Source organism: Ambystoma mexicanum, chromosome 11, assembly GCF_040938575.1.
Source record: "Ambystoma mexicanum isolate Mex_15411 chromosome 11, UKY_AmexF1_1, whole genome shotgun sequence".
Classification (NCBI taxonomy): Eukaryota; Metazoa; Chordata; class Amphibia; order Caudata; family Ambystomatidae; genus Ambystoma; species Ambystoma mexicanum.
The window spans coordinates 1173372369-1173396923 of NC_090934.1; the positions used below are offsets into that span (position 1 = coordinate 1173372369).

At 42.2% G+C, this 24555-nt stretch overlaps 1 protein-coding gene across 4 annotated transcripts in view; it reads left to right on the plus strand.

Moving 5' to 3' along the window:
• Positions 1–24555, plus strand: part of VPS13C (vacuolar protein sorting 13 homolog C) — a 5236720-nt gene that overhangs the window by 683942 nt on the left and 4528223 nt on the right. For all 4 annotated transcript variants that reach the window (XM_069624493.1, XM_069624490.1, XM_069624491.1 and 1 more), the window contains one exon: positions 23616–23696. In XM_069624493.1, the coding sequence (XP_069480594.1) occupies positions 23616–23696 (81 nt within the window). The remainder of the gene's footprint in view (positions 1–23615; positions 23697–24555) is intronic.

Genomic DNA, 24555 nt, shown 5'->3' on the forward strand with positions numbered 1-24555 from the left:
AGGAGTAACGCCAGATCTGTGTCCAACCATCCTAATGCCACCTGATTTCGGAGTGTATCTGTGAGGTCGGTGATCGCTTGCGTAGTATAGCGGGCCTCATAGTATTCTCTGAAGATCTTGTTCATTCTTTTATTATCATTCACTTTTTCACCAGTCCCCCCCCCCCCTTCTATCTCTGTATGTCGGTATGTTACCTTTCCTTCCGGATAGCCCAAGCTAGCGTTCTGCTTGGGCGATCACCCTCACCATATGCCATGGCCTTGGTTAGACCCACCAAATATTTAATCTTGTTAGTGGCTATTTTAGAGAACTCCTGCCCTTGCTTCCACTAACTGTTGAGAAATGTTATCGCGCCCTGACTGCTTTGCTTCCAGTAATTTTATTTAATCTTCATGATGCACCAGATATGTCCTGAGAGATTTCAGTATTCATCTCCCTGGACATAGAGCAACCTCTAATGCATGCCTTAAGGGCCTCCCAAGTTACATTAACATCGGCAATTGAGTCTATATTATGATGGAAATATTGCTGCATGTCCTGGGCAGTCTTGTAGGGTATTTTGTGGAGATTTGGGGCCTGACGGTATTTTATTACCGCCGAAAAATAACTTAGCAATAATCACTCTTTGTATTCAGATTTGGCCATGTGCAACAATAATACAATGGACATGCATTATTTCAGCACCCAGACCTGCATATTTGGTATACGTGGTTGGTGGTATTTTGGTGAGCATAATTCCCTTGTTTTATTTGTGGCCCCAATGTCCAGAATCCCTTATCTTCGCTTAGATTTTTCGTGTGATCACTAGAGAGACCTCAGACCTGCATTCTAGAGATACCACAATTTCCAGTGATAGTGTTGGTGCGCCACCATGGGCAAACTCACTGACTTATTTACGACAGAGAGCTATATGTGGTAGTCTTGTGGTAATTTCCACTACCTTATATACGGTAGGGAGCTATGTTCAGAGAGTCTCTCTTCCCGTTGGCTCATGTACCTCCAACAAGTTATACTACAGTCACTCACAATTATTCATACTGATTCTGACATACACACATCTGTCTTAAAATGACCATTGCACTGTTTAAAAATCTCCCCACATCATTGGCATTGTAATGGTAAATAGAAAATAAACCACCCGTCTGTTTTCAAATATTTTCTGTATTATAAAAGTTGCATTTAGACATGATCTCATTCTTTACAGCAATAAAATGGAACAATCAAAGCATTTTCAATGACACACTGCAATTATAGTGGCGGAGAACAGAACTTAAATTGCAACATTAGCACTTGATTAAGACACGCACGGGACTTTCATTTTTCTACACTGACTGCATACTTGCAACATTAGCACTTGATTAAGACACGCACGGGACTTTCATTTTTCTACACTGACTGCATACTTTCGTGCACACACACAGCTCCCCCAGTTAGGTAATTACCTTATCTGTTCAGAGGCTTCTCTCTGTGAATGTGGCTCTCTTGGCTTAACTCCAACAAAAAGGAACGCTTGCCTTCTCAAGCCGGGGTCATTGCCTGGAATTCTCAGCTTTTTCAGATAGGACTGCCTCTGCCAGTGGAAAGGTAATTCTTTCAGCTTTCCCCAGTCTCGGCTGCAGCAGGACACCCCCACAGCCAGGTCTTCTCCCCAGTAGTGCAGAAAGATGTCTGCCTGTCTTTTTCCCTGCTACTGCCCACTAAAACTTTCCTCTCAGCCCTCTTTATGACGTGTTCCAATGAAATCCATCATCTCTCATCCTCCTACTTTTCAACAATAGCTTCGCTTATACATTTGCAATTGTTGCAAATCTGACTTCCTTCCTCCTGCAGTTACTGTGCACAACAACACGGATAATCAGGCAGAGAAGAGAGGAAAAAAAATCTGCACACTCATTTAACTGGTTTTCAAAGTATGCCTAATTCTGCAGTAGAGAACACATTTTATTAGTGAGTTATATTAAAATAAGGTTTTATTAGTCGGGTTAATGGTTAATATGTTAGCTGTTAATTTTCAAATGTGTCTCTAGCAATATAGGCATTTCAGGTGAAAAATAGTGTGCATTTTTAAATGAACACGTGTGCTTTTAACTGTAAAAATAGATTTGCATCTTATATGTTAAAATCGTTTTTGACTGAATAGTCTGTCTTTCCTTGTTAATCTGCTAACCCATATAGCAATGCACCGCACCCTTGTGGTGGTGCTGCAAAAAAAAAAATGCTACTTGTGCAGTAGTGCTGTACTCTGTGCTGTAACATGCCAAATATCCTTACATATACCCTCCTTTTGTTTTTAGAACTTGGCTATAATCCAAGCCAATCTCTAAAAACAACTTGTTCTTTTTTTTTTTTTATACAATATATCAATCCAACAAAATGAATATTCATGTGCATCAATGAAAATTTGCAATCAATATTTCATCTGAGTCCATAAGTTCATAAAATGTTCCACATTTGCCTTCTCAGTGGAAGTGGCATTACTTTAAGTTTAAATTTTCCAAGTCAATTAAAAACAATGAAATAAAACAACTAACTAAAACAAATAAGTAATATAACTAGTTAAAATAAATAATTAAAATAATAAATACGTGGGACTTCATACGCCGGAACTTTTGTTTTGTCTCTTTTGGTATGTCCCGACCAGCGATGTTATTCGGTTCATTCGAGTACTCTTTCATCTTGGCAATCTTGAATCCACAGTAGTCATCTCTTTTGGCATTCCGGTTATTTTGTCTTCACCTCCACCTGGAGGCAGGCATCTTTTGGTCTTCATCCAGGGGACTCCAGGACTCCATCGTCTCCCGTGGCCTCTGATCCCGGAACCTCCGACCAAATAATGTTAATTGTCTAAATCAAGATAGAAAATAAACAGATTAAGTACATAGCACAATACTCATTTCCACCTTTTGCCAAAAATAAAACATGCTTGGTAAAAATACTTCGTTTTTTTTTTTTTTTTTTCTGAAATTAAACACAAGTTAAAAGAAAACAAACACATATAAAACAGCATTCAATATTTAATACACTTTCTCTCTGCACACCAACCACGAGCTTCCGTTATATGTGCATTTATTTATTTATTTATTTATTTATTTATATTATATATTTTCACATATATTACAGTGTTTATGTGCCATCATAACAATCAACTTTTTTTTAACTTCTTTGTCACTGCCTCCTGATCACACCCATTTATTTTCTCAAGGGACTCTATCCGTTTCCACATGCTCAAGCTGCCTGATCTCATGTCTGGGATGGCATGGTTTGATTTGATTTACATGGACAAACTGCTCTATTGCTGTTTCACCTTCATTTTTCAAAATTTTATACACTACAGGAGAGACTTTATCTATAATTCGAAATGGCCCCTGCCAGGCTGCCAGAAATTTAGAATTTTTCTGTTTACTTTTTCCAAAATGAAACTTGTACACCTGATCCCCTACATTGTATTCCTTTACTGATGTCTTTTTGTCATAATATGACTTAGCACTGTCAGCAGCTCTTTCCAGATTTCTCTGCACAAAAGCAAATGCATGTTGCAAATGCCTCCTCAGTTCATCAATATATTCATGAACTGTGGATGCACTCACTAGAGTTTGCTCATGTGTTCTGTATAGTAGGTGTTGTGGTAACACCATTTTCCTACCTGTTAAGACCTCATGGGGGCTAACACCTGTTGCTTTGGCAGGAGTCGACCTGATTGCCATCAAAACCAATGGTAAACGCAAATCCCAGCTGGAACCTGCTTCTGCCACAAATTTCTTTAAAATGTCCACAACAGACCTATTGCTTCTTTCAACTGTACCTGAAGACGCCGCCCGATATGCGATATGTAGTTTCCTTTTCACACCTAGTATTTGCCATACCTTACTCATTAGAGTACTTGTGAAATGACTTCCTCTGTCTGACTCAATTCTTTGTGGCAACCCAAACCTTGAGAACACATGGTTCACCAGCAATGTGGCTGCTGTTTGCGCACTACAATCTGGTGCGGGAATGCACTCAATCCACTTTGACATCAAACATACCACACTCAAAATATAGCGGTGTCCCCTGCTCGACCTTTTTAAAGGACCTACATAGTCTATTTGCAAATCTGACCATGGGAGAGTTAGGCCTCTTTTCATCAATGGTGCTCTATGCATTGGTGAAGCAGGTTTAAATTGGGCGCATACTAGACATCCTCTAGTATATAATTCCACATCTTGGGACATATGTGGCCAGTAAGCATAATCTTTTAGTATTTCTAATGTCTTTTGTGAACCTCTATGGCCTGCAGTTATGGCATCGTGTGCATGGTGTAGCATTAGTCCTCTGAATGAAAGGGGTACTACCCACTGTATTTGCCCTGTTATGGACTCTCTAATCATGAGTCCATCCTGTAATCTAATTCGTGTTTTGTTCTTTAATAACACCCTCAACTCTTCTTTTCCCATACAATCATTTTCTGTTAAAGGATTTTGTTCAGGATCTATCAAATGATTATAATAGATTCCTAAAATTTGATCATTCTTTTGTGCCTCAATCAAATCTTGGTCTGGCGTGTCATGACTCCACTGCACCACCGGTTGATCTACCTCCTTTGGTGCTTTAGAACGTGTGACTGCATCAATTTGTATTTCACCCATTAAATAATCAATAGGTAGCAACTCTCCCATCACAGCCCCAATCTTAGCCAGATGGTCTGCCTTATCATTTCCCTCCTTATCCTCTCCTGGTGTTTTTAAATGCCCACGAATTTTTCTCCAGTATATCGTTAAATTATTTTCTGACACCAATTTGTCTATGGCTTGTATCATTTTTCCATGTTTAAGTGGCTTTTTGTTGTATGTAACCATGCCTCTTGCTTTCCAACCAGGCAAATATTCCACAAAGCTATTCCGTGTATAGTCAGAATCAGTCACCAGGACAATTTCACTGAACTTTTTATCAACTGCAGTAGCAATTGCTTTATAGATGGCTGCCAATTCCGCCACCTGACTGCTCCTATCTCCAATCCTCATCCCTATACTAGGAACGCCTTCACATTTCAACCAGACATTTCCTATTCCTGCCACTAATTGTTTATTACTGTCATTTTCAATGTGAAAAGCACAACCATCCACATATACAGTTGGCAAATCCTTGCATGTTTTTTCATCAAAAGCTTTGTGTGGTGATTGTTCAAATTCCTGTAAACTAGCTTCCACATCCATTTCATTTGTTATTTGTTCAGCTGCACAGTCATGTAAGTCAGCTAACCCTTGAGCAATTGGGCTCTTTTTATTTTGTCCATATCTTACTTCTACGGGAAAACCTTGTAATACCAGCGTCCATGAAGTGATTCTGGATTGCGCTAGATTGCCTGATCTAATTCTTTTACTCTCTAAAAATTGCAAAGGTTGATGATTTGTTTCAATAATCACCTTTTCTCCCTGAACAATGGGGCGGAAATGTTGTAGCGCCCACACAGTGGTTACTAGGGCCTTTTCGCATTCATTAAATTTCATTTCAACTTGGGAAAATGCCTTACTTGCATATGCAATGGTTTTGTGATTCAAATCGTGTTTTTGTGATAACACTGCTGACATACAATGTTCAGAAAAGCCTATTTCTATAAAGAAATCCCTGTCCTTTATGGGGTATGCTAAACATGGTGCCTTTACAAGACATTCCTTCAATCTAGCCACTGCATCAGATTGCTCTCTTTCCCATCTCCAGGGAGTATTTAGTTTAAGTAGTTTAGTCAATGGTTGAGTGATTTCTGCATAATTCTCAATGAACTTTCTGTTATAGCCTGTCATCCCTAATAAACTTTTTACTCCTTTCACATTTTTAGGATCTTTTAATCTTTGTATGGCCTCTATTTTCTTCCTTTGTGGATTTAGCCCATGTTCAGTCACTTCATGCCCTAGAAAGTTCACTTTTTTCTTGCACCATTGTGCTTTTTGCAAAGATACTTTGGCGCCTGCTTTCTGCAATTGGCCAAGCACATGTCTTATTTCATCAAAATGGCTTTTAAGGTTTTCATTTTTTATCAAGACATCATCCACATAAACTATTGTCCCTCTTTCCGCTGCATCTGGCATGGCCTTTCTCAAAAATATGCCAAATTCACTCCCACTATTGATGTACCCGAACGGAGCTCTAAGCCAGGCATATTGAGTCCTGTCAAATGTAAAGGAAAATAGGTGTTGTATCTCCTCTGCCAATGGCACACACCAATATCCAGATGTGAGATCTAACGTGGTAAATACATTTGAACCATGTATCTGAGCTAGGCCCTGATCAATGAATGGTAGTGGCCATCTAGATACTGGTACTCTTTTATTTAACTCTCTTAAGTCTGCACACAGCCGCCATTGACCATTTGGCTTTAACACACCTAAAATAGGCGTATTGGATGTGCTATGAATGGGCCTAATTATTCCCCGTGATTCCAAATTTTTTATAATCTCTGCCAATGATTCTAAACATGCCAGCGGTAGTCTATACTGGCGTACAAACACTGGATTTCTGCTACAACCTTCTGGTAGTGTGGCCACATGTAAATCAGTTAAACCACAATCATAAGCATCTTTTGCAAATACATCCTTAAACTCCATAAATATTTCCCTCAGATTGCGTCGATCCTCATCGCTGTCACATGCATCCGCTAAGGATATCTGCTCTTCTACCATTCTGGAAAATTCTGGAAACTCTTCTGATAAAGGAATCTCAGCGCTTTCCTCTAACTGTGTGGCTGTGTCTTTTTGTAGAGCTGCCACTTTCAAATATTTTGGCAGATCAGCTTCCACTTCAATGGGCTGATTTCCTGTTTCATTTTCATTTAAATTAAATATTATGCAATCCTCTTGATGGCAGCACACTGTCTCATTTGAATCATAAGGATACACAGAATGAATTTTAAATATTCCTTTGGGCTGAGAGTCCAGGTGTTCTGGCAACTCGCCCTTGGCATCTACATATTTTTCAGGAATATTCCCAATCACCATGTTATTTAAATCTGCCGTATAATGTGATTTTTGTATGGCCATTCCTAATGGGGAGTTTTCCTCTAAATGAATATCCTGACAACCTTTATTATTCACCATGATTTTTACAGATCCCTCACCAATGTCTACCAATGGAATGTATTCATAATCCAGGCCTTGCTGTTTTATGGATTCATTCAGGCATACAAATGCATCAGAGCCTTTCATCTGCTGTCCATTTTTGCATTTCAGTGTTATTGCAAACTGTTTTGTAAATGCAGGAACAATAGTATTTTTCCTCATTTGTAATTCGACTGCATAAGGAACTAGTTGTGCACAATGATAAGCCCTTCTTTTGTCTTCAAATTCAGGCGCCGGCCCACCTAGGCGTGACCATATTTTTTGATTAAGGAAATCTAACACCATACACATTCTGTGCATGATGTCATTGCCCATGTAAAATTCATTTTGTGCTCCATTCACTATCCATACATTATGGTAAATTGTTTTCTGCCCAATGCTAATTTTAAGCATGCATCTGCCTGTAATTCGGTTTTCAAAGTCTGGACTGTCCAACCCAGAAACATATTGGTTTTTAATCCTAAATTTCGGGATTTCTTCCCTCTCCATAATTTTTTGCAACAATTTCTCATTAATGAAACTCCTTTCATGTTCAAGCGCTAAAGTGGCTTTTATTGTTTTAAGATAATCATTTATACCAGCGTGAACCCATGGTTGCTCATCTTCCATGTGTATCTCTGCCAGAGTGGTAATGTGTTTTTCTGAATCTGTTTTAGGAACAATATTCTGTTTGCATGTATTCTCTTTTAAGTAAAAACGTAATGTGTGTTCATCTATAGCAGTCTGCCAATCTTTCCTTGGGTCCAAGTATATTTGTACAGGTAGTTTTTCATTGTCGTTCTGATCTTTGTCTTGACACATTAATATAACAGTGACACTAGGTATGCAGCTATTCTGGAGATATACCTCCACAGCATCATTTGTTTTGGCAACGGTGTGACATTCTTTTATATTGCTGTTTTGTGATTTTAGTTTCTTAGGCCTCAATGGTTTTTTGGTTAAGGACCACAGCACTCCATTCACCCCATCTATGAGAGGAGACAATCTTTTCAGGCAATCTGTCCCCATCAGAAATGGAATTTCACAAATAGATGTGATCAATACCTCTTGTTTCATTCTGTGCTTTCCTATTTTTATGTCAACCTCAGTTACACCTATGATGGGCACCTCCTCCCCATTAAAGTTATGCACTGGGCCTTGATTTGCCTTCACTGTGATCTGACTCTGTGGAGGCCTCCCTTCATTGATACTCTTTACCAGCTCCTTGGACATAATTGTGGCCTGTGCGCCAGTGTCAATCATAGCAAAGGTGTGGCATTTTTCTTCTACAGTGATGGGTGCATAATATCTGTCCTCAACTTCCTCTAATACACATAAGAAATGTGAATTCTTACTGATTTCAGGGCTCACCTTTCTCAGGTCTTTTTTACTTTTGGCTAAGCACATTGGTAAATGAAAAGACATTTTTCCCTCCTTTTTACCCATTTCTGTGCGAGATATTTTATTCATTTCTCCATGTTCAGAGATTTTTTGGAGTGTGGCCACCGTTCGCCCATCCATCTGGGTAACATCAGAGACCACATTACAACCTTCCAACTGAACATGTGTCACAACATCATTCAGCAATTTGTCATTTTTTAATTCTGTGCATTTGTGATCATTTAGTGTAATACCAGCCCTTTTAGCCTCTTCAAAAATATGTGGCTCAAAGAATTTTTCAGGTGATTGACTTGTACCCTCCTTGTGAGTATTTCCTTTTTCTGTCTGTGTTTGGTCATTGTTTTGCTTGCCCAGGGAAGGAGCTATGGCATCCCCACTTACTCCCTGTTCACTGGTATTCCCCATGCATGAGTCATTTTTCTTAAATCTGTCCCTTTGTTCTTTTGGAATTCCTAATGTTTCTTTTTCATTTGTGCAAATCTTTACTGTTTTATTTAGCTCTAAGTTAAACCGTACCTCTTTTTTAGAAGTATTTACACTTTCCATCACAATTTCATTTACTGGTACTTTCATTTTTAATCCATTAGTCATCTCAGAGTCGTTATGCAAAGTTATATCAGAGCAATCTGTCATTTTGGCACTGCAGTTATCATGAGTACTTAGTCACTTTTCGGAAGCCCCCCGGTCATTGCTATGGCCATCAGCCCCCTCTTTGGAAGGTTGTTTTTGCGCTGTATAGAGCTTTCCTATTTGCTCAGCTAACATTTTCACTTGGGCCTCAAGGCATTGGAACCTTTCCACCTCTCTAGGATCCTCTTTCTGTGGCCTAGGTCGATATTGGTTGTTTTCCCCCTGATTGGATCTATTCTGATACCTCTCAGGTGATTGATACCGGTTGGGATGGTTTCTGAACTCTTGATTCATTTGTGGAGGGGAGCGGGTTGCACCCATCCTTTGATTATAGTCCCCTGGTGGGGAATCATTGTACTGGCGTGGACTGTAGTTCACGTTTTGCCTCATGTCCTGTCTCTCAGATTGTGGGTACTGGCCTCTATGTTGATTTCCATTATCAGTAAATCGATCCACATATCGGGGCCTATCCTGATTACCATATATCATGGTGCTGGGATCAAATCTGCTCTGTGTCCCCAATGACTGGTAGGGACCATCATTTCTTTGATCTTGATTTTGTCTCTGGTTATTGTTCATACCTGCCATATCAGACCGGTACCTTACCCGGGGTCTATCTCCTAAATATCTAGGGCTGATGTAGCTCTCTCTATTACTAGGATCATGTGATTGGAACATTGGTACAGGAAATGGCGATCTTTGTTGATTACCCCTTTGTTCAGGTGTCACATTATTTTTACCTTGGCTTTGAGCAGACTCAAGGGACATTTTGGCTGACCTGATTTCCATTACTGTGGCTGAGGGTTCTTTAGATTTAGGCCTAGTATCTTTCATTTTATCACTTTCTCTACCCTGACAATAGAGTACCTCATATAGCTTGGTGCTTTGATGTACAATCCATTCAAGGGACTTGTCACGGTCAAATTCACGGACCAATTGGGATATGATGTCTTTCTGTAGCCCATAGAAGTATGCGGTTTTAAACTCATTGGAATTTGAGTCAAAAGATACATCAAAGCGAGAGAATGCTCTTTTTAAGTCTTGTAAAAATTGGCGAGGTGATGTATTAGGTCCAGCAGTAATAGTGTACGCGACTTTCTTTGCCTCCTGCAATGACTGAAAAGGAGAAAAATGACGCCTAATTTCTTTTTCAAACTCCAGCCATGTCATATTCTGCTGTTCATTTAATCCCCTTATGATGCTGGCCATCGGGGCATCTAAAGTTAAATGAAAATATTGTCTGTACTGTTCCTTAGGTATCTGGAGCGCTTTAAAAATGTCATGCACCGCTTCTAAGTGATCCTCAATGCAGCATTCACCTCCCTTTTTAAATGGTTTGATCAGGGCTTTAATGGATTTCATTATTTTTATGGGGCTACTTGTTGCAATGCATGGAATTGCACTATTTTGTGATTCAATCCTGTTTTCAGGTGTATGAGATTGGTGGCTGCCCCCAATGGGAGTATCAAATCCCCCAAGGGCGCTGCAACCAAGTTCAGTCACCGGCCCAGTCACTGGGGCACTAGCTCTTTGGGCAGAGCTAGAATTCACCTCCACTCCATTGAATGTGGTACCCTGCCGCCTCTCCTGGGACCTGGGAATGCACATTTGCTGTTCTAAGTCCTTACACTTTTTAAGGAGTCTGTTGGCTTCATCATGCAAATAATTATTTTCATCACTCATTTTATTAATTGCCTCCTGCATATCGCACATTTGCATTTGGCATTCATTGAACTCTTTATTTCTCTTGTCTCTTTCTTGGATCATTTTAATCATTTCTTGTTCTGCACTCTGGAGATCACCTTCTTTTTCGCAATGTTCTTTTTGTAAAATCTGCATTTCTGAAACAACCTCATCTTTATCCTGCCTAATGTGATCCACTAAGGCTTTTAAGCGTGTCAATTCTTGCTCACTATCTTCAAGTTGTTTCTTGCTTTTGGATAACTGAGTATCAAAGTCTCTGCATTTTAATTGCATGTCTTTTTGGCATACATCCAATTCTGCTCTCAACATTTCCTGATTTTTACTTGCCCCATCTAATTCAGTCTTTAACCTGTTAATTAGCTGAGTATCATTCTCTTGCATTCGCAGGGACTTGTTTAAAATAAACCATATTTTGCCGCATAGCCGTATTAAACAGTCTTTCTCTGCACTTTTATCGGCTGCATTCAATAATCTTGTAAGGCAGACCTGAATTATGCTGCCTTCTGCAAAAATATTGTCTAGTTTTTCTTTCTGCACCTCACCCTGAATGCGGTTACTCCATTCTAAGGTACTGTTCGAAGACCAATTCCCATGTGCAAATAACTTTGCCTCTAAATATTGCACTAGATCTGAGAATGTGGTTTCCCTTTGTGACATTCTGAAATTCGTTTTTAGTGGCACACTGCTATTATAAAATGGGTTCCCTTTAATGTGCAAATGGCAGTGTGAGACACGCTTGCCACGCCCAGTAGGTACTCTATGATCACTTTCCCGGCCTGCAACGCACCATAAATATGTAGGGTATTTTGTGGAGATTTGGGGCCTGACGGTATTTTATTACCGCCGAAAAATAACTTAGCAATAATCACTCTTTGTATTCAGATTTGGCCATGTGCAACAATAATACAATGGACATGCATTATTTCAGCACCCAGACCTGCATATTTGGTATACGTGGTTGGTGGTATTTTGGTGAGCATAATTCCCTTGTTTTATTTGTGGCCCCAATGTCCAGAATCCCTTATCTTCGCTTAGATTTTTCGTGTGATCACTAGAGAGACCTCAGACCTGCATTCTAGAGATACCACAATTTCCAGTGATAGTGTTGGTGCGCCACCATGGGCAAACTCACTGACTTATTTACGACAGAGAGCTATATGTGGTAGTCTTGTGGTAATTTCCACTACCTTATATACGGTAGGGAGCTATGTTCAGAGAGTCTCTCTTCCCGTTGGCTCATGTACCTCCAACAAGTTATACTACAGTCACTCACAATTATTCATACTGATTCTGACATACACACATCTGTCTTAAAATGACCATTGCACTGTTTAAAAATCTCCCCACATCATTGGCATTGTAATGGTAAATAGAAAATAAACCACCCGTCTGTTTTCAAATATTTTCTGTATTATAAAAGTTGCATACAGACATGATCTCATTCTTTACAGCAATAAAATGGAACAATCAAAGCATTTTCAATGACACACTGCAATTATAGTGGCGGAGAACAGAACTTAAATTGCAACATTAGCACTTGATTAAGACACGCACGGGACTTTCATTTTTCTACACTGACTGCATACTTGCAACATTAGCACTTGATTAAGACACGCACGGGACTTTCATTTTTCTACACTGACTGCATACTTTCGTGCACACACACAGCTCCCCCAGTTAGGTAATTACCTTATCTGTTCAGAGGCTTCTCTCTGTGAATGTGGCTCTCTTGGCTTAACTCCAACAAAAAGGAACGCTTGCCTTCTCAAGCCGGGGTCATTGCCTGGAATTCTCAGCTTTTTCAGATAGGACTGCCTCTGCCAGTGGAAAGGTAATTCTTTCAGCTTTCCCCAGTCTCGGCTGCAGCAGGACACCCCCACAGCCAGGTCTTCTCCCCAGTAGTGCAGAAAGATGTCTGCCTGTCTTTTTCCCTGCTACTGCCCACTAAAACTTTCCTCTCAGCCCTCTTTATGACGTGTTCCAATGAAATCCATCATCTCTCATCCTCCTACTTTTCAACAATAGCTTCGCTTATACATTTGCAATTGTTGCAAATCTGACTTCCTTCCTCCTGCAGTTACTGTGCACAACAACACGGATAATCAGGCAGAGAAGAGAGGAAAAAAAATCTGCACACTCATTTAACTGGTTTTCAAAGTATGCCTAATTCTGCAGTAGAGAACACATTTTATTAGTGAGTTATATTAAAATAAGGTTTTATTAGTCGGGTTAATGGTTAATATGTTAGCTGTTAATTTTCAAATGTGTCTCTAGCAATATAGGCATTTCAGGTGAAAAATAGTGTGCATTTTTAAATGAACACGTGTGCTTTTAACTGTAAAAATAGATTTGCATCTTATATGTTAAAATCGTTTTTGACTGAATAGTCTGTCTTTCCTTGTTAATCTGCTAACCCATATAGCAATGCACCGCACCCTTGTGGTGGTGCTGCAAAAAAAAAAATGCTACTTGTGCAGTAGTGCTGTACTCTGTGCTGTAACATGCCAAATATCCTTACAGTCTCCTCCCTGAACACCAGATCACTCGACTCTTGGTTTTCGAACCCTTCACCTGGAGGACCTGAGTTTGGGTATAACCAAATGTGAGCAGGAACGGGAAGTGATCATAGAGCGTCCTAGGTAGTATCTCAGTCACTCAGATTCCTGAATGTGTCCAGAGTGACCATTATATAGTCTATACGGGAGACTGAGTCTTGTGTACTCGAATAATGGGTATATTCCTTCTTTGAGGAGTACGTATGCATTGATGCATCCACCAATCCATGGTATTCAACAATCCCTCTCCAAGTTGTCACTGCCGTCGGGACCTCCCTCTGCGCAGAGTTGAACCTATTCATGTCAAGTGTGAGCGCCATGTTAAAATCCCATGTCCACATTGTTTCATATTCATCGTATTTATGGAGGTGGCTAGCGCATGTCTGGAAGAATTACGGCGTACCCACGTCGGGGGCATAGATATTAACCAACAAAACTCTCAATCCCAGCAGTTCACCTCACCCAATATGAGATAGCGGTAATCTTCAAAAGAAATATCATGCAGCTTGAATCCCGTGGAGGAGTGGATGTAAGTAGCAACCCCCCCTACCCCTTGTGGCGCTTTGAAACAATGTCTTGTTGTATAAGCGCCTTTATAAATGCACAATAAATAAATAAATTAATGGATGGAATATGGAGTGCCATACCCTGCAACATCAGTACACTAACTTGGTGACTAACTGCATATCTTGTAATTCCCCTTATTTTACAGGACACTATTGCAAATCTATCTGGCATTGCTCCGTATATTTATGTTCCCTGCGCTGTTCATGTGATCCTTTTGTCATATGAGGAGTTAGCAGCCTCGATATGTGTTGCATCACCAGAGGATCCCCTGGCTGTTTCCCAACCAAAGGGACATGCACTCTGCCCAAATAACTAACACCCACAAACTGTACCACCACCTTCGCCAGAAACCACAACGGCTTTGCTTCCCCCATGCCTGTATACCCCAACAACAATTATGAACAGCAGTTGCGGCACCGAGTGTGCGTTAATGCTGCAGCTTCTCCTTAGGGCTGTGTTAGGGAGAATTCTCTTATAAGGCTAATTTCCAAAACCTAGTGAGTCCCCCAGCAGCTTTGCTGGATTTTTGGGGTTTGTTTTTTTCTCCTGCTAAGAGTGAGACTCTTTTCCTCCCACTCTTAGGCATGATTTGAGTGTCTTCGACTCTGTGTGTGCTTATGGGCTATGGGGTTTCCTTTCTACTCCATAGGGGATCATCTATTTTGTATGTGTGTGTTACACAGCACCCTCAGTGCAGTAACACAGGGGTGTCATAGTGACCCCCAAACCTACTCCATACCCTGGGACTGACTACTGTCTCCCAGGGCATGTAAAGTCACCATTGACTTTACTAGTCCTAAATTGTGAACAGAACCAGTACAAACCATCATATTGTGGAAGTACTGGAAGGGGTTAATTATATTGCCCCTGGGTCTGTTTTCAAGGGGGCACTGTCCAGTCCCCCCTTGCCGAGTTTCTGGCTGATGGCAGTGGTTACCACACGAAATATTCCACCGCAATATTCTCTATGGGATTTTCCCATTGATTTTAAACGCACCACTTTTTGGTGCAATGTTAAAGATACCGCTGGTTTATTTATTTAATATTAAATCCCCGGTTGGGTCTTTTTGCCAGAACTCCTTTCTAAAAGGGCGTTTGTGTCGGTCTCTGTAACTCTGACCAAGGTCGAGCCCTTTGTTCCACTATTTTGGCGGGCTTCTCCACAGAAGCCCTCCAAATGGTGCCACTCTGTCTGGGTTCCACAGAAGGGGTAGAGGGGGGAATTGGCACCCTGGACTGCATTGCTTTGGCAACCCAAGTCGCACTCTACTCTGATTGGCCCAGTGGTGAGCAGCCCGGCTCACCACTTAGCATGTGTGATTGACAGCTAGGCTGATGAATGGGGCTTTTTCTGCATAAAAGCATGGCCTTTGGAACTGGAACTTCAGAAGTCGCCACAGGACCTAAGAATCCGAAGAGGGGAGAAGCTGAGCCATCTGCAACGACGACACCACCGGTGAAGCCCTGCTGCAACTACCTCACCACTTTCCCGGCGACAAGAGAAGATCCTCTGCTGGACGAGTCTTCTTCCTCTGAGCTGGTGGGACCAACCAGTTCGCCCTTTTCGTCTTCCAAAGACGTCTCTTGGTCGAATCGCCCATGCCAAGAACCCCGGCGGCCGGATAGCCAAGCTTCACCACTTTGACCGCAAATAAAAGGAACGCTCCTTTTATTGACTAACTCCGCGGCTGGTTTCATCCCTGTGCAGTGCAACGACTCCACGTTTCCTCCTCGACGAGATCCTCTCTTCCCCTGGTCGAAACAATGAACTGCAACCACTGCCAGGAACAACTGCCACCACTGGAGCTTCCTCTCTGTTTAAGATACTGTGTCCTGCCTGGCCTCCCTTTCTTCGGTTTGCCCAAGGTGACCCTTAAATCCTTGGCTTGCCAACTCGGTTGGCCCCAGACCTCCTAACTTGACCTTCTTGAATCGCCCCAACCTCTTTTGAACATTCTGCAAAGACTTTTAGTTCATTTTTAAACCGTGTGATCCTGGGCACATTTCGCTTTGCTCCCTTTAAGTGGGCCTGGCCTATGAACTTTGGCTTTACAGTCTATACTGCCTTTATTCCCTTGCTGAGAACTCCTAAAAGTGTTGGGACCTGTTTTATTTCTATGCTCTGCCTTTTTCTCTCCCTTTAACTGAACTATTGGAGTGCCATCAGGTTATGCGCTCACCTCTGTTTAACAAATCGTGGTGTTTTAATTCTGACTTGTCTAATAGTTATTAAGGGAGGTGTGTATACATTACCTGACTGTGTTTTAACTTGCTTTTGATTTAGAGTGCTAGTATATTGCCTAAAGTGTGTTTTAAATAAATAATTATATACTTTTTATACAAAGCTCTGCTCAGTGTTTGTTTGCTCTACTGGGTTTTTAGCCCTATTGTGTATACTCTCAAGAAGAGTTGGGCAGTATATAGAGAAGTCTGACTGCTCAGCCACAGCTACCAGATATATCTGGGTGGTGCAGACTGCTACCAATTGGGTTTACTGCTTACTCCTGTAGTCTTAATCTTTTTGAAGTGTTCCCCAAGGGACCTGCACAGGATTCTGCCTAACAGGCTGCCTTTCCCAGACACATATATATGCCTCACAGCTATCCGCTTATTGTCCCAGTTGCCCTTGATTGATTCAACGAGTGGGCATAATCCCAACGACGCTGCCCACGATTTGGTAGTCTTTGCGCATAATTGTCCTCATCAGCAAGGGGGTGATTGGTGTTTACGGGATGATGTCTCCAGTTCCTTAGCAAATCATTCTGCCGATTTCGGGTCTGTAAAGAATATGGCTTTCCCATCTTGCATTGCTCTCAATTTAGCCGGATATAGCATTGCATAGCACGGTCTGCTCTTGCGAAGCATATACTTGGTTTCAAGGAGGGTTTTCTGCACCTCCTGCACCTGAGAGCTGAATTCCAAGAAGATCACAATTGTGGATACGTATTAAGCTCGCCCTTCTCCCTAGCGGCTCTCAGCAGTGTGTCCTGTAATTAGATATGCAGGCAATGGTTAGTCTCTCAGGGGCACCCTGGTGGCGGTCTAGGGGCTAAGTACCGCTCAACCATGTATTGATGCGAAACAGTTGGGTTGTCTAGCACTTCCATTAGTAGATGTTCAACGAATGTCTCAATTTTGTCGATGGTAGTTTTCAGGCACCGCCACAATGCATAGATTGTTCTGCCGGGATCTACCTTCCAGGTAATCGTTCTTCACTACAACCTTCTTCACCAGGGAGGGAGGTGCAGGGGTGGTGGCGGGCTCCAACAGGGTGTGGGCAAGGCGGGGTAGGGCCTGCATCGGGATCACTCTGCAACGTTTTGGTCCTCGAAAAACACCACTGTGGACAGGGGACACTTCTTCACCCGCTCTCCCCTCCTCCTGTCGCTATTCAGCTCTGGGGCACTCTTTCTTGTCCTTGCATGTGGGCTACACTAGTCCATGTAGGAGGGAAGGCAGCGTTCACAGGGATACCGGGAACAGCCCACCAGCCACCGGAGCTCTCTTCGGACTTGCTGCAGATGTCTCACCCCTCCACTGGGGGCCGCAGTCCAGAGTGGGACTATAGCGGCATGATGTTTAGGGTGTATGGGCACCGGCGCAACACTCAGGTCCTGGGCGTGTGGGCTGTAGCTGTCCAATCATGTAATTCATGAAGTGCCCTGCCACACTGCACCAGGCCTGCCCTCAGCGATATCTGACAGCATGGGCGCCCACAAAGGCCTCACTGAGTTCACGCTGTTCTTCCACTTTCACAGTCGCAAGCGCGCTCAGGAGGAACACTGTAAGCGCTGCTCTCTGCTGGATGCATTCATCGATTTCTCCATCGCAGGTGCTGGGATGACTGATGTTTTATCGTGAAATATTTGAGTCGGCAGCCGGAACGGTCTGCAGCCATTTTGCTGCGTATGCAACAGTTCCCCTCTAGGCCATGTAGTTTTATTGCATTTGCCTTATGACATATGTTGCAGAGATTTTGAGAATCGTTGGTGAACCAGGCAATTTGTGCCAAGCTCTTTTAGTAGAAAGTTGCTTGGGAACAACTGTTTAAGCAGTGTAAGCCCAAGCTGTCACAAGGCTAATTGGCGATCTGGTACAACTGAAAACGTATTGATGCAGATCTGATGTTTCACCCTCATTAAGCCACATCAGTAAGGTGTAGCTTGGACCTCAAGGCACCGAAAGCTCTGACCCATATCAGGGCATACCACCCCACACTGTCATTCAAAAGCTTTGTCATATTTCTCCAGTGTTGCATTTGTTGCACCAAGTGGGGCAAGCATGCCAAGGCTTGGTTCCAATCTTGTTTTACCCAGAGACTCAAGCTGCACCTCACTGAGTCCAAATGAGGGTGAAGCATGTCTTGCATGAGGTCTCATGTAGAGGGATTTGGCCTAGTAGTTTGAGCTGAACTGCCAATTTGGGATCGGATAATGCCCAATTTGCAGTGGTCTTTCAGCCGACACAGTGGGTGCACAGTTGATGAGTAATTTCTAGTCACTTGAGGCAACCGTTGTTTGTGTAGGCCCTGACTCTGGTCCCCTGTGAGGCATGGTCGTCCAGCTGTGATGTACTGGGTGACCCTCTCTCTGGCCCCTATTAAACACTGTCTGGTGTGATGAATCCTGCAGAGTCCTCACAGGATCCCACTCTCCTCCCAGGTGCCATGAGGAAGTCAACCGCTACCTTATCCTAACCCTGGGGGTAATATTAGCCAGGTGGATCACCTGGGAGGAAAAAGGACCCAAGGGAATAGGCTGACTCCGTTAGGAGAGACACAGTATTCATCTTTGGAGGGTGAGATATCCATGATGCCAGAATGCCTAATGGCTTATTGTCAGTGAGGCTCCCTTTCCCAAAGATTCCCAAAGTATTAGTAATAAAAACCCTTATGGTCAGCATAACAATGGAACATGTAAAGATCTAAACATTAATACCATTGCTTCTGATAAGTGTGATTCCCCCTTTGGTTTGAACTGTGAAAACAAGAGCCAACCAATAATTTATCTAAAATCCTTACTTTGAGGTATGTTTTATAAACATAGTGAGAAAACCTTTGATGATCGGAACAATAACATTAGGGACTTCACGTCCCATAATGCCCTAGGCACAGGGACTAGGAAGAGGGGCTTGGAGGCACAGAACTGCAGTATGCAGTCTAGTGTTTCTGATGACCTACACCTAAGCAGGACTTAAATATTTAAGGCCCCTCCAGGTGCAGGCCAGCAGTAGAAGCAGTAGGCAGCAGCTGTGTATGCAGCAGGAGCAGAGAAGTGAAGACGCCGGGACCGCTGCCATGTTCATAGCGTGTTATGGTGCTGAGAGAGTTGCAGAATGTGGAAGCCCAAAGTGCAGAGGTCTCACAGCGGGAAGCAACGCTGACTTCCTTGCGGGAGAGGGAAGATCTACCTGTCCGGTGCCTTATTCCGGTGGCTGGCAAGCATTGAAGATGACTAGCAGCACCACAGGCTCGTGTTGTGAGGTTGCAGACCACGAGAGTATGAGCAGAGCTGCTAGAAGCTCAAGTCTTGACGAAAGAAGAGTTAAGGTGCAGCAGGTTGAGCGGACGCGCAGGGAGAGAACAGTGAGTTGGTCTTTCATAGGTGATCCCGCTGCACTCCGCGATATACTGCTGACTGCTTACATTCTGAGCTAATGAAAGAGTTTTTGTATTGATGGGAAACACGAAGAGGAAACTTGCAACTATCATTACCAAAGTAAGGAAGGGGGCAATATTGAATCCAGACAGTAACATCATTGCCAAAGTAAAGGGGAGGCAATATTGAATGCAGACAGTAAGCATCATTGCCAAAGTAAAGCGTGAGCAATATTGAAACAAGATTATAACCAGCATTGCATCAGGCAAAGAAGGGCCATTTTCAATAAAAGGTGGCAGGAAAGAAGCCCTCCTTGTGGAAGAAGGTGGCAGGACAGAAGCCCTCCTTGTGAAAGGTTTCATTGGGGAGAGGATACATACCTGTGATAGGAACTCAAAGATGGCAGGAAAGAACCCTCCTTATGGAAGCTATCAAGGGGGAGAGGTATGTATCCTGCATTGCATGTGGCAAACACATTAGTGGAACAAACCACATTAATGGTTGTTGTATCCGTATGGGCAAAGTTGTGAATCTAAAGGTTGTTGAAAGCCAAAGACTTTGTTAAAGCTTTTTTGAAGTAAACCTCACCACAGAGTACTTGTATAGTGGTAAGAGTTTTATCCTGGCAGGCGGGTATATCAGGAAAGGGACTGTTAGTGGTAGTCCTGGCAGGTTATTGGACCAGGAAGAAGTTATTCAAGTACTGCATTGTGGTGAAAGGTTGTTGAAATAAAGTGGCAAGGCCACTAATGTGTTTGATGGACTGTGGCAAACCCATCCTGATGAAAACCTTGTTGAAAGGAAGTGGCAAGGGCAGGTTGCACAGCCATATAAATAAATACCTGTATGATTTTGTTGTATGTATAAGTGTGAGGGATAGATGCCTTTGGACATTCGTTTTTTCCTTTAGTCTTAGTTTGATAGGCAGGGAAATCCTTGTTAGGTTAGGGAAAGCGAGGCGTTTATCACACACTACAAGATAATAAAATGTCTTCTTGTGAAAAATCTCTACCAAGTTGTCCCCCTCGCATTTCTGGTCCCTCACACTGGTTACTTGGTGATCTCCAGAGAATATCACTGCTGATGTGCAGCCGCTGAGGTCCATAGGAGACCAAAATAAGATGGGATCACCAACCCTAAAGTTTTGAGAAAAGTAGAGATCAGTAGACACTAGCAAGCGTTGCATTGAGTGGAAGAATAGGAATGGCTATTTGTAAGAGTAGTTGAATAATAAAGAGGCAAGGAATTAGAGGGAGAAGGAGGAGGGAAGAGCAGATAACGGAGATAGAGGGCTAGTTGGAGTTGCGAGCAATAGTAAGAGCATGAGTAAGAGAAGTAAGATCAATGGGTGAAGGCGGAAACATGGAGTGAGAGATTGAAGGGACAGTGTCATTGTGGGAGGAGAACATCTTAACAAGGCTAGTATAGTGAATGGTCAGGTACAAGTGGGTGTGAGGGAAGTGAACGTGACACCGGGTGGAAGAAGACACCATCCCTAACTCCCTGAGATGGCTAAGCAGGGTAGGTTAGGGGGGCCTAGAAGACCTCTTGGGAGACAGGTAGCCATCATTTTAGGGTAAATATCTTTAGTCCCAGTCAGAAGACAACAGTTGGGGGTTACCAATCCGAGAACTACTAACATTCCCAATTGGGGGATAAGGCCGGAGTAGACCAGGTACAGCGAGGGACAGCCTGTTGGCACCAAAATCCCAAGGCCGCTAGGCCCAGGATACCTTTGCCCAGGAGATACACCTATCCTGTCTGTAAAGTTTTTAAAATAAACACCCTTGGACTTGCTCTTAGTCAGCGTGGGTTTTGTGGCGGGCCGCCCCGTCACAAGAGGCAGTAATGGAATAACCTGCATGAGATGTTCTCCGCTTCAGGCTGGCAGGATAGAGGCTGCACAGCACTAAGACCTGACCTTTAAGCACACGGAAATACAATGACACTCAGAAACTAATCAAATGGAGCTGGATATCTCCTCAAAATTATTTGCATCACAACTGCCTCCTGTGGTAAGTGCTGGATGTGTAAAGTGGTTGACCCCGGGGTTTGTCCAATATTGGATAAATTCATTGGATGTTAACCCCATTGTGGTGCTCTACTGGCCCATGTTTATTCATAGGCCGTTTCCTTCGACAGCATCCAGCGGTTGGCATCATGCTCCAATGGCAGAATGACCAGAAACACAAGTAAACATCGGCAAATATGTGTCACCCATGTCTTACTATGGACATATTGCATTTACCCCTGGTTTGTCATTGAAAATACCAATATTCCTCCACGATACTGATTGCTTAAAGAAGGGCATTTACCAGTGGAATGTTTACAGTTTGTTGTAAGGGGTGTGTCACATGAGGGGGTAGCCGCCTAACTAAATTGCACCATACTCTAACTTATGTATGTGGTGAACATTATGGAGAAAAATGGTGGTCTATGCAGAAGTAAACCTATGATTCATCCTAGTGATGTAATCTAACATCCCCAGTTTGTTGTAACGCATTCCTCAAGCATATACCCTGTGCATGTTTTGCGGCATGTTTCATAGACGGAAATGTAATTTTATTTTTTTATTCTCTTTATGTGTAATTTGAAAAAGTAACACAAACTTATTCATAACAGAGGTGTACATATGAATAATACAATGCAATATATACAGTATCCAAGTATCTAATTTCAGCAGTAATAATAACTACAAATCCAATCCTTATCTTCCAATAACAAGCCTCTATATCACAGCAATGGTGCAAGACAACTAACAACATCGAACAATAAATCACTGACAGACGTCAACACACAACATAGAACAGGAAATTCTGGTATCCTTCCTCTTATTATGTTCTGTTTATCATATGCTCAGTAAATTAACATTAGCTATACAACTCGTTGAACAAACCCCAAATTTCAAAGTAACGTTCCTCCCGTTTCTGCTTCTTAAAAGTAACTTTTTCATAATTGGACAAAGTACGCGCATCTAGCAACCAGTCCCCTACATCATTTTTTTTCCTAGACTTCCATACCCTTAATATTTGCTTTGCCGTTACTATAAGAACTCTTTGTCCATTCATTGTTCATTTGGGCCATTTCACCTCTCCCTTTGCTCGACAACAAAATTGTCGAGTAAGGTGTTCTTGGAAGTGTATTCCCCAGCACAAGATCTAATCTGCTTAAAACATCACTCCAGAAATCAATCAACCTGGGCATGCCCATTACACATGCAGTAAGGTACCCCCACTACGACCACAGGCCCAACAAGTGTCATTATCGGACAGCCCTGTCCAAGCCATCCGCACAGGGATCCAGTACAATCCGGTACAATCCAGTACATACCGCAGACCCAGGTCCATCTTTGACTGAGTACATATGCGTAGTAGCTTATCCCATACCTCTTGGGAAATGTCCATGCCTAGCTCTTCCACCCAAGTTTGACGCAGTTTCTCCCATTCATCCGCATGTGAGCTATCCACCTGCATCAATATCATATATGTTGAAACCGTACATGGAGAGGAACGGATGACGTTACAGACCGTAGGTCTCTCTCGCATGGGACTACCTAGCATTGCCTGTTCGGTTAGAAGGCCTTTTAGGTCCATGTAACGCTTATTCTCTGCCCGCTAGCCCGAATGTTTCTCAGAGCCGTTCAAATGGAGCCATTTGACCACCTACCCACACATCTCAGTGTGAATTGTCATTCGGATTAAAATCGTCCTTTAAAATGTTATAAACCCAGTCACTGTGCCGACATAGCCCTCTGCTAAATATGGGGACTCTCCATAATCAAACAGTACTCAGTGTTAGTGTTCCATTTAGAAACTGCATTTATGGTCAACAAGCAATTGAAAATCGCATGAGGTCAATGTATTGAATATCTGTGCCTTGTTAACTAATAATAATTGACAGTGCCCGCTCAAGTTTATGATTGCTGTGTTCTTATTTCTTTGTATTGATCTATGTTTTAAAAGTCATACGTGTGTATTATACTGTTTTTGAATATGACTGACACAAGAAAAAAATAAAAATGTATGTTTAATAATGTATGCCATTGTACAGAATTATCTTATGCTCTTTTTGTGATTTCCATTTTTGTTTAGCTTGTCCGCCTTGATTGCTTCAGTGCCTACTGGAATGTGAACAGCAACTTGTATTACCGGCATTCAAGAGAAGAGATCTTGGTAATTTCAGAATTTATAAAATGAAAATGGCCTTTTTTCCTTTCTTAGCAATGCACACAAATGTATTTTGAGTAACATCTAGTGGTTAAATTTAAGAAATGTTAGTCAAGGTGCAAAGCGTGTGCGTTACCAGCAGTTCGATATTTACATTGTTTTCTCTATTGTTTTATCGTGCCAAACAAGCCTTTGTTCTGAAGATAAAATGTGCTGTTTTAACCCTCTTGAAAGCTTTGACTAAAAGGCACAAAACATACCTTGGAGGCCGTTTAGATACCTAGGCTGGCAGGTCCCTTCAGTGGTGAGACAGGAGTGTACAATAGCTATGCACTAGAACTCCCCAATAAATCACAGATGTTGGTTTAGGTGTACTTGCCACACATGAATTATCCCAATGTAGGTATGCTACCGAATGTCTTGTGTCTTAATGTCTTGAACCTTTTTTATGTACTATTATGTGCCCTTTTGTAAGGGGGGGGGATTCTGAACTACCACTGTTGTGGAATTTATAGGTGCCCACTGTAGTAGTATGCAGGGATTTCCCTCCATGTTAGGCCAAAGTGAAACTGGTCATTTGACTGGGCAGTTGTTCACAAACCAAGGATACCAAGTTAAGTATTGTCAACACAAGTAAGTGTGTGTATATATTCAGTGAAAAAACTTTAGTTAAGGGACAGCTAAGGTATAGCATAACAAAACCCTTGACATTAAGTTAATAAAGTATAGTTGAAATGATGTTAAGGTGCCGATTTAATGCAACTAAAAGTCTGAAATTCAGCAGGTGCTGGAAGCTACGCATCCTTAACTGAGGTCTGCATTGCTCAGCCCGTACGTGCCCTGATGACATCACAAATGTCATCAC